Here is an 11161-nt window from a genome sequence, read left to right on the forward strand (position 1 = left end):
GAGAGAGAGAGAGAGACATGGACTGCTTAGCCCATTTTGGGTAAGAAGTCTACTTCTAGATCATTCAGCATTGGTCAGGGTCACACACAGCTAGGACTCCATGTCTGTATGTTAAAACCATTGCTCTCAAATTGGAAACAGTTATAAGCTGTATGCCACTGTAATTTGGTACCTGCTAGATTTCAAGCACTGACACAAAACAAGTTATATTGGGCTGTCGGAAAAGTCATGACGTATTTTTCTATGTTTCTCATTGCAAAAATGCATCATGACTTTTCTGTCAACCCAATAGAATATAGACTATTATTACTATGGGTGGGTGGGCATAGTCAACGACTTGGAGAAAAATCAATATCCAGCCATAGTTCTGCTTTTAGCCTCCTTATTTCTTTAGTATAAAACAGAGATAATCATAATTGCTTCTATCATCCTAATTTCCATCTTGCAGGGTACAGGGGGAAATGAACTGAGATTATCTATGCAAAGCGCCCAGAATATTCCTGACATATAAAAGATACTCAGGAAATGGAAGCCATCATTACTACTATTTCAATATTTTAAAAACTGAAGTAACTGTTAAGTTCTTATGAACAGGAAGATAGGGATTTGCATGCAAGACTTACATTCAGATCTCTGAAGTATTCATTGTAATCTAAGGCATAACCCACCACAAATAAGTTTGGAATCTCAAATCCAGCATCTGAGGAGAGAGAGGTTAAAAAAACAAACAAACAAACAAACAAAATTTAGATAAGTATAAATGCTATTGTTGGTACTTCAACAGTGAGGACTTTTCATTTAGGCAGAAGCACATGAGAAAAGTGATGAGCAACAACACATAGGATGAGCCCAGTAGGGACCTGGACCAGAGTAAGTGCTCAGGGTGACAAGACAAACAAGCAAACATACAATGAAGAATGACTGTACCCCTGGTATCCAGAGCTGAGGAAGGGTTCCGGCAGCCCAGTGGATAACAAGAAGTATGCATGAGTTAGTCATGTAGCCCTGTTGTTCCAAAGCAAGCTGTATCCAAAGACATTATGCCAAAGGAAAACACTCTGAAAAGCCCAAGTGCAGTTCACACAGAAGGTATTATGACAATACTGCAGTATGTGACAGGTAGGTATGCAGGCTGTTGCAACTAGAAGGCGATCCTCCCACTGTACTCAGTGTCCTCGGCCAGGTTAAGGGCTGGAAAGCAAAACCTGGGGGACACGATGAAAGGAAATGAGATTGTTCCGATTGAGGAAGAGAATGCTAAGTGTTTTTCCAATGCTAGTCTTGGAGTCCACAATGCAGATGACGCTGACGAGCACTTTATCTCTGTGAAGGGCAGAAGGAGAGTAAATGGGTTTAAATGCTGTACGAGGTACTAAGGTTAAGCAAAGGAAGAATGTAATGAAAGGTGACTTTTATTGAATAGGATACTTAAGGAAGAGACAGTAGCTCTCCTTCTTCGGAAGTCTTGAAACAGAATAAATGTGCTTATGGTCCAGTGGTTTTTCAAACTCTTTGAAGTTTTTTGGAACCTATGTTTGTTTACACAGTACTGCAGATTGAGGTGTTCTTGCTTACTTTTATGAAACTGTACTTTGGTGCAGCCAGTGGACTTAGAGCACAGAGGAAGTTATCTCCATGGTGACTGCTCACCACCATTTTGATGCCTATGACCAAAGATGCTTTCACATGGAGAAACCAACTGGTTCCTGCTCGTAGAAAGTGCTAGAGGTGAAGGGCTTATTTTCTAGAGGATTGCATTATGTGTCACTGTTAGGAAGCCCCTTTGGTCCCTTCAAACTGTAGATTCTTGAGAAAAATAATCAAAGAGGAGACACACAAGCAGAAGAAAAGATGTCATTGAGCATATAAAAAGCATTGCACGTATAGGAAAAAATCAATCAGGAGAAAGGAACAAAAGTACAAAGCCTTAGAAATCCAGGAAGGAAAAACAAACAAACAGAGTTTCTGAGCTGGCTAAAAGAATATTAGTAACCCCCAGGAAACCCCGGTTGTAGCAATAATGACTTAGAGTGAGCAATGCAAACCCGAGAAGAGGCATGGCAACTCAGACTGGGAAAAACCAGTTCAGAAAGCCAAACCTTCAGAGCTGTCATGGAATAAAAGAAGGACATTGGATGAGTAGGACTGGAGAACAGTCAAGACTCAGAGGGATCTATCTCTTGCTGGTAAAGGGGTGTAATTCCTGCACTGATATTTGCAATTGCCGATGTTACTTACAGATGTGGTGCAGCGAAAAGAGCAGTGATTGGAACCAGACTGCCTGGGTTCAATACTGACTTACACTTCCAGCTATGTGAACTTGGCAGGAGATTTAACCTTGTTGTGTCCAATTTCCTCATCTGTAAAGTGGGCATAACAATAGCACCTACCTAAGAGGAATGTTGTGAGGATTAAATGTGTCAGTCTCTGTGTAGCTCTTAGAACAGGGTTAGGCAGGTCATAACCTCATACTAGTGTGTGCTGTTATACTACTTTATTAATGGTTGCTAGAAGTGACAAGAAATTTGTAATTAGCTGGATGCATCTGAAGTGAATGTCTTTCAATTTCAGTTGAAACCTTTTCTGTACAGTACCTTAATTATTTCCTGAGAAGATTTCTGTTTACTAACCTGTCCAAGACTAACTACATCCAGAGTATATTCCCCAAGCCAGTAAAAGGACAGGAACGCACAAATGGGTCTATCTGCCCGGAACTGACATTGTATAGATTTAATACATCCAGCGTAGGAATGAATCTTGTTTTTAGAATAAAGAGTCACTGGCTAAATGTCACTGGCACATTACCCATCCATAGCATGCTTCTCTTGCTCTAATGTTTGTTCAGCTTGCTGAAGAGAACTGTAGCCAAATTATCTCAGAGGCCTTAGAGCAAATGGAAGTTATAAAAATCAAGCTGAAGTCTGCCTATGCAAGTGAAAAAAAAATCACCTCCAGTGTTATAATAATAAATAATCAAGCTACTTGTTTATCCTTTCTGCCCTAGAGGGGGAAAGTCTTCCAGAACACATGTCTGAAGTCAAGTGTGAAGATAGTATCTGGAGATAACAGCTCTGCTAATTCTCTGGTTTTTTTTTTTTGCATGAAGTTATATTTTAATTTTTTATGGCATTACAGTTGGCATACATTATATTAGTTTCAGGCGTACAACATAGTGACTGAATGCTTTTATACATTACAAAATGATCACCACAATAAGCCTAGTTACCATCTGTCATCAAAGTTATTACAATATTATTGACAACATTCCATATGCTATACATTTAATTCTTTGTGATAGTGAACTTCTGTTTGGAGGTGGTGCATCGGATTTCCCTTTCTGTGTGCTAAAATTCAGGCTCACTGAAGACCATACAATTGTGTATTGTCTGGTAACGGTTCCCAGAGATGGCATATGAGAATCCCTCTACACCTTTACAGTGCCTCTCCATGTCCAACTGGTGGGGACAGTGGCCAGGGCAGGAATCATGTGTGTCCAACTCAGTCCAGTGAGGTAAAGTCTCCCTCCACCTCCTGAAACTTATTAGCTGAGTTCTTTGGAGGTAAGGTGCTATGGAAAACCTAAAAATCAAAATATCCAGGGCTGCCCAGGTAGCACAGTTGGTTAAGAGGGTGAATTCTGAGTAACAGGGTCACCAGTTCGACTCCCACATGGGCCAGTGAGCTGTACCCAAGCTGAGCTGCCAATGGGCAGCCGGATGGCTCAGCTGATGAGAGCACGTGCTCTTGACAACAAGGTTCCTAAGCCTCCCACACGGGATGGTGGGTTGTGTCCCCCCCCCCGCAACTAGATCAAAAGTGGTGACTGGACTTGGGGCTGAGCTTGCGTCCTCCACAACTAAGACTGAAGGACAATGACTTGACTTGGAGCTGATGGGTCCTCGAAAAATACAATGTTTTCCTTCCCCAATTCCCCATAAAATCTTAAAAAAACACAAAAACAAAAACCCAATATATCCATGCACACAATCCAGTTCCTGTGAAAGATATAAACTAGAAGTAAGCCCCTTGTTGTAAAGAGATCTATTCTTACTAGTAAGGCTGGGGAGACCACGGGGAATTTGTGGGAGTACCAGTCCTATGCAGCCCCCACTTCACATGGAACGCCGTCAAATAGGAATTTCTTAAACACAAACCACCACCGCCAACCAACCCATCAAAGGACAGAAACCAAAAACACTTACAGTCAGGTCTAAAGCCATCACTTCTAGGTGTTCTCTTCACCAACAAACTACCATTAAACAAACAAACAAACAAACGTTAGTGATCCAAATAAAATCTGTGAATTGCAAATAGAATCAAACATCATTAAAATACTTCTTTAAAATGTGCTTTTTTCCGCTTGAGCAGGTGGGCATGATCACTGCCCTCTAACTCATGCTTCTGCTACTGTGGCACCACTTCAGTGATTCTGGATTAAAAAAGGTGGGGGGGGGGAGGACTGGCACGAGGGCCCAGCCTGCTGCTCCTGGAAACAGCTAGAGGCACAGAAAGGAGGGGCTCAGTCACACCAAAACATGTCCTTTTCGCTTTCCTCTCTCTCAGGCAAGCTGTCAAATCGGCTATTTGTTCAGTGTGGTCAAACCGTAACACTTCAGAGCAAAGCGTCGCTGGTTTGGGGTAGACTGCACATTTTGAAAACAGCACCCTGTGTTAGCATCCCTCTTGGACATGTTCGAAAAGACAGAAACAAGGACGATGTGATGGTCCTACTCACCTGGCCACCTTAACCATGTTGGGCTTGTATTTCTCTATGCTACTGAGCAGCGCTTTCATGGTTCTTCCCGTTCCAACAACATCCTTTGCAAAGAGGACAAATTCAACCAAATGTATTTGAGCAGCATAATAGATTTTTCATCCAGACAGATAATTATATTCCTTATTAATAATGCATCATAATTAGAATTGCCATCAAATTGGAATGAAAGTAGAAAGCAGAGTTGGTTATATTTTTTTAGGCAGGTGCTTCCTTCTGGGCTATGGGGAATATATTGGTATTCTTTGAATCCTTGAGCTGTGTTACAAGGCTAAATTCGGCCTTTGGAGAGCATGTGTGGCTCCTGATTGAGTACATTTGGACTCGTGCACATGTATTCAAGGACTAAATTTGGCCCCGAGGTTACATAGTACAATACAGGATGCATGAATTTTCATGGCCATGGGAGGTACATCTGAATACACTGAATGGATAAACACCTTCCCCTTGCCCTCCCCATTCAATAGGGGGCTCTAAGCCTGGGAAGTGAGAGGTGTCTGGACGGCAGCTGGTGACAGCCCTTGAATTCTGAGGGTGCGAGGCTGCAATGAGCTGAGGCTCATCTCCGCTGATGAGCTGCTGCGCAATTAGAGTAGAATGGGCAGCACAAATTTATTGTCCTCGGGACAGAAATCAGCTGTCAGGAGCTGATTATCAAAACAAGAGGTCTGAATTTAACCAGGGTCGGGCAATTGGTATAGCTGGAGGGGCCACTTCACGGGTTATGTCTGAGCCAGAACTGCACATGCATACGGCACCCACAGGCCACTGTGGAACAAAAGCTTGAAAATGGCGCCCTTGAATTTTTGCCATCTGATAAGACAGGTGTGCTGCTGAAAGAAACATGGACACTTGCTGTATTAGTCTACTGCTGCCATAGGGACTGTTTTTTTCTCTCCTCTCTTCCTTCCTCCCTTCTTCTTTCTCTTCCTCCCTCTCTCGCTCCCTGCTCCCACCCCTTCGTTCTTTCTTTTCTTAAACACACAAAAAAAACCAATTAAATTAAATCATAGCTTTGCTTTGGATTGCCATTTTAAAATTGACTGTATTTTTTATTTGGATGCTGAAGGTAGACTTGATCGAGGTCATTAGCAAGAACTCTCACTTTAAGGGGAAGAGAGTTATATATAATCTTGGCTGTACTATTAAATAAATTGGGTTCTCAGGGCTAGTTTACTCTTTTGTAAAAATGTCTGATTCACAAGTAGGCATAAAAACCAATTTGGACAGTGTGAAATGAGATATAAAAGGACAAAGTACCACAGAACTGGCAAAGCTTTTTTTTCTTTGTTATTTCAAGTCCGAGATTTTAGTTGGCTTCTAGTCAATAAATCTGGACAGCCATATGCACCGTAGGAATCCAATAAATCCCTGGCCAATTCAATAACAAGTTCTATATTTTAAAACTCACCGTTAGAGTCTTTCAACTTTCAAATACAGATAAGGAAAAGTCAGCTTACCTCAACAATAAGGACATTCTGAAAAACAAACACCAGTTATTTAGACGATGATGCAAATCTGGCTCACAAGATAAACACACATTTTGATTACAGTTGGAATTTCTCAATTTGCTCAGCTGGACCTCCCCCCTCTATCTAACCCAAATGCTTTGAGACAATCTAGGTGTTCCAGACTAATTTCAACGGTCTTGCTGGAATTACTTGGGTTCCAATATCAATATCTATATTCAGGCTAGGAGCAGGCTTGTCTTAGACTCTGTTACCTGTCTGAGGAACTTCCCATAAAGTGACCCCATCTCCATAATTATGGCAAGTGCCCCACCCAGCATTCTTCAGGATACAAAGCTTACTATGCATTTACCAGGAAAACAAAGCTGACATAAACTGCATTGCTAATAGAGACACTGCTCAGTAGAGGGATCGTATTACATATTCAGCTGTGACAGAGCTAATCCTGAATAGCTAACAAAATCACTGGGGATTCTGTACTTATTCTTGAATTTTCAACCCCGGGGAAGGGGGTGGGTTTTGGGAGAGGGCTGTGAAGTGCCTGGTTTATGATTTTAGCGACATGGTGAGGTTCATTACTATGTGCTCTCAATACACGCATTCATCGACTTCTCCCCTAAGAACACTGATTATGTTTCATTTTAATTTCTTGTTTGATACCTGTCTTCACCACTAGACTATAAAGTCCATGAGGGTGGGAATCATGTTTGTCTAGGTTACTATGTATCCTCAATCCCCACCATAAATACCTGGAGATAGATGCTCAGTAATTCTTTGTTGAATGAAGGAATAATAACTGATTATACTTATTAATGAGTTAAAATCAACCAATTAAATGGATTAGTAGTTACATGTCAATACTGTCCCACCAAATTAAAATACGACTGTGTTAATATGCCATTCCAATTAACTAAATGGTGTGGACAGTCCCTCAGTGTAATGGTATCTTTCTTTAGATGACCTTTCATTTATCCCTATGATTCGTATAATACTTTAAAAATTACATCAAGCCTTGCACCTTAGGTATCTTATTTATAGCTAATTCAAAAGAGATTTAAGGAATAAAAATGTTAACCAACCAACCAAAAAGTCTGTTAAATTTGCACCATGTTACTTTATGTGTCAAATGCATTCTGAGGTGGAATTCTTTCTGGAAGTGTTTCTCTTGGGTATGGTATTTTATTTAGTCATTAAGTTCTCCAAAAATCTTAATTTTGCCATTAAACTGTAAGATTATTTTGTCCATTTTTAAAGTAGGTCATGCTCCCAGTATCCTCTCTACCCAAGAATCACACTGAGGACTCCCCTTGGTATTCTAAACACATTTACTATGATCTTAACCATGAACCTATACTAGTTATTTAGGATGTGCATTTTTAGTTTGATGGAGGCTGACCAACGCCTATTAACCAAACAGAATACTTGGAGATAATTGGTTAATTTAATTTTCTGGTTTACAATCTCTTTTTGTTTCAGTCTGACAATGAAAAACCTTTCTAAACTCTTGTTAGTCTGCATTTTTGCCTAATTAAGTAAAGTGCACAGATTGTAATTAAATCTGTTTTTTGAAAGTTCAGAACCTTGCAAAACAAGAGTCGTCTTTGGAAAGATTATCATCAACTGTAAGATAAAGTAGTGGCTAAGAAGTAGGACTTGGATGTGTACTAATCCAGAGATATATTGTCAAAATTACTTAAACACATCTAAAACTAAGGGTAATGCATACACAAGTTCAAAATCAAATAGAAAAGTCTATTTTCTAAACGTTGAAGATTGCCTGTTTAAAGTATTTTAAGATGCTTATGTACTTTAAAATAAAGGTTATCATGACATTTTTTATTATGCATAGTTAAACATTGTCACATCTAATAAAATGACAATTTCTTTTAAAAAGATTTTTATTAAAAATATAGCTAATATACAATATTATATTAATTTCAGGGGTATGCCATAGTTTTCAACATTTATATACCTAAAGAAGTGATCACCATGATAAGTCCAGCAACCATCTGACACTGTACCACGCTATCACAATATCACGTACTATGCTGTACATTACATCCCCACGACTTATTTGTTTTATACATGAAAATTTAGACCTCTTAGTCCCCTTCACCCTTTCCGCCCTTTTTAATTTTTTCAATTACAGTGGAAACTCAATATTATTTTATTTTAATTTTGGGTGTACAGCAGAGTAGACATGCATATAATTTAAGAAATGATCCCCCTAACTAGTCTAATACCCACCTGACATTATACTCAGTTATTGCAATATCATTGACTATATTCCTGATGCTTTACTTTGCATCCTCATGACGATTTTGTAACTACCAATTTGTGTTTCTTAATCCCTTCACCTTTTTCACCCTGCCCCCAACCCCCTCCCATCTATCACCACAACACATCTAGTACCCGTCTGACACCATACATACTTATTACAATATTATTGACTATATTCCTTATGCTATATCCTACATCCCAATAACTACTTTGTAACAACCAATTTATACTTCTTAACCCCTTTCCCTTTTTTCACCCTCACCCACAACACCCCTCCCACCTGGCAACCATCAAAATGTTCTCTGTATTTATGAATTTTGTTTTGTTTTGTTTCTTTCGTTCTTTAGATTCCACATATAAGTGAAATACATCAGCACAATACCCTCCAAGTCCATCTATGCCACCACAGATGGCAAGAATACATTCCTTTCCAAGGCCAAGCAATATTCCATTGTATGTATGTACCACCTCCTCTTTATCCATTCTTCCATCTACCGTTGACACCCAGGCTGCCTCCACATCTTGGCCATTGTAAACAATGCTGTAATGAACATATGGATGCACATGTTCCCTTGAAGTAGCATTTTGGGTTACTTCAGATAAATAATCAGAAGTGGGATTACTGGGTCCTTCTTTGTCTCTTCTTATAGCCTTAGTGTTAAAGTTTATTTTGTCTGGCATAAGAATTGTTACCCCATCTTTTTTAGGTTTTTGGGTGTTTTTTCATTTCCATTTTCATGAAATAACTTCTTCCATACCTTTACTCTCCATCTCTGTGTGTCTTTCAATCAGAAGTGAGTCTCTTGTAGGCAGCATATGAGGTCGGACAATTAAGTTCACGAACTTGTTGAAACAATATTGCTAACCTTTTTTGATATCAGAGGTGTTATTCATTATGAATTTGTACCAACTGGACCAACAGTTAACCAAGTTTACTATTTGGAAGTGCTGAAAAGGCTGTGTGAAAAAGTTAGATGAAAACGACCTGAACTTTTTGCCAACAATCCATGGCTCTTGCATCACGACGATGCATGAGCTCACACAGCACTGTCTGTGAGGGAGTTTTAAGCCAGTAAAATCCATTCACATTGAAAGTAATTGTTGATAGATATGTAGCTATTGCCATTTTATTATTCAGAATTTTGATTTTTTTTTTCCTATCTTAAAAAAGTCCCTCTAACATTCCTTATAATACTGGTTTGGTGGTGATGAAATCCTTTAGCTTTTCCTTGTCTGGGACTCTCTTTATCTGTCCTTCAGTTTTAAATGATAGCCTTGCTAGCTTAGAGCAGTCTTGGTTGTAGATCCTTGTTATCATCACTTTGAATATTTCCTGCCAATCCCTTCTGGCCTGCAAAGTTTCTGTTGAGAAATCAACCGACAATCTTATGGGAGCTCCCTTATAAGTTACTAGTTGCCTTTCTCTTGCTGCTTTTAGGATTCTCTCTTTGTCTTTAACCTTTGCCATTCTAATTATAATGTGTCTTGGTGTGGGCTTATTTGGGTTCATCTTGTTTGGGACTCTCTGTGCTTCCTGGGCTTGTATGTTTATTTCCTTTGCCAGGTTAGGAAAGTTTTCAGTTATTATTTCTTCAAATAGGTTCCCAATCCCTTGCTTTCTCTCTTCTGATACCTCTATGATATGAATGTTGTTACATTTGATGTTGTCCCAGAGGTCTCTTATTAAACTATCCTCATTTTTTTTTTTGGATTCTTTTTTCTTTTTGCTGTTCCGAATGGGTGTTTTCTGCTACCTTGTCTCCCAAATCGCTGATTTGATCCTCTGCTCCATCTAGTCTGCTGGCGATTCCTTCTAGTGCATTCTTCATTTCAGCTATTGTAGTCTTTACTTGGTTTTTTTTTTAACGGTTTCTATGTCTTTTTTTACACTTGCCATCTCTTTGTTGAAGTTTTCACTAAGTTCCTGGAGCATCCTTATGACCATTGTTTTGTACTCTGTATCTGGTAGGTTGTTTGCCTCCATTTCATTTAGTTCTTTTTCTGGAACTTTCTCTTGTTTTTCAAGAGAACAAGATGCGGAATTGTTTCCGCATTTTGGCTGCCTCTCTGTGTTTGTTTCTATGTATTAGGTAGATCTGCTCTGTCTCCAGTCATGGCCACGTGGCCATATGCCCTGTGGGGGCCCTGGCACAATCTCCCTGGTCATCTGCTCCAGGTGTTCCAGGACTGTCCCTTGTGTGGGTTGTGTGTGCCCTCCTGTTATAGTTGAGCCTTGATTGCTATTGACATGTCAGGGGGTGAGACTGACCCTCAGGGTGATTGGCTGTGAGGTTCAGCTTACGAGCTGCTGTGTGGGGGGTTTACCCCACTGATCTGGATTCACCCCAGTGGGCTCTGTTATCTGTTGAGACCGCTCTTTGGGTGTGCAGCTTGTGGGGCTAATTGGACGGTGCTCTGAAGCCAACTTCCAAGTGTGTTGGTTTTGGGGCCTCTTTGGAGGGACTCCGGTGCATGCCAAGGTCACCCACTGCCTATGACTGGCTGGAAGCTGTCTGGTAAGAGCTACAAAGTGATCTGCAGTAGTTTGCTACCTATGCTAAACCTAGAGGCACATGGGTGAGGCCATGCTGTGAACTAAGGACATCTGCCAACAGTGCCTGGCCTGGGGTAGCTCCAC

At 40.1% G+C, this 11161-nt stretch overlaps 1 protein-coding gene across 1 annotated transcript in view; it reads right to left on the reverse strand.

Annotated features, from left to right (window-relative positions):
• The window catches only part of PRTFDC1 (phosphoribosyl transferase domain containing 1), a 101155-nt gene that overhangs the window by 2308 nt on the left and 87686 nt on the right, over positions 1–11161 (reverse strand). Inside the window, exons 5-8 of the mRNA XM_019668337.1 lie at positions 6235–6252; positions 4736–4818; positions 4203–4249; positions 624–700 (exon numbers count right to left, since the gene is read on the reverse strand). Of these exons, the coding sequence (XP_019523882.1) occupies positions 624–700; positions 4203–4249; positions 4736–4818; positions 6235–6252 (225 nt within the window). The remainder of the gene's footprint in view (positions 1–623; positions 701–4202; positions 4250–4735; positions 4819–6234; positions 6253–11161) is intronic.

This window comes from Hipposideros armiger, unplaced genomic scaffold (genome assembly GCF_001890085.2).
Source record: "Hipposideros armiger isolate ML-2016 unplaced genomic scaffold, ASM189008v1 scaffold_524, whole genome shotgun sequence".
Classification (NCBI taxonomy): domain Eukaryota; kingdom Metazoa; phylum Chordata; class Mammalia; order Chiroptera; family Hipposideridae; genus Hipposideros; species Hipposideros armiger.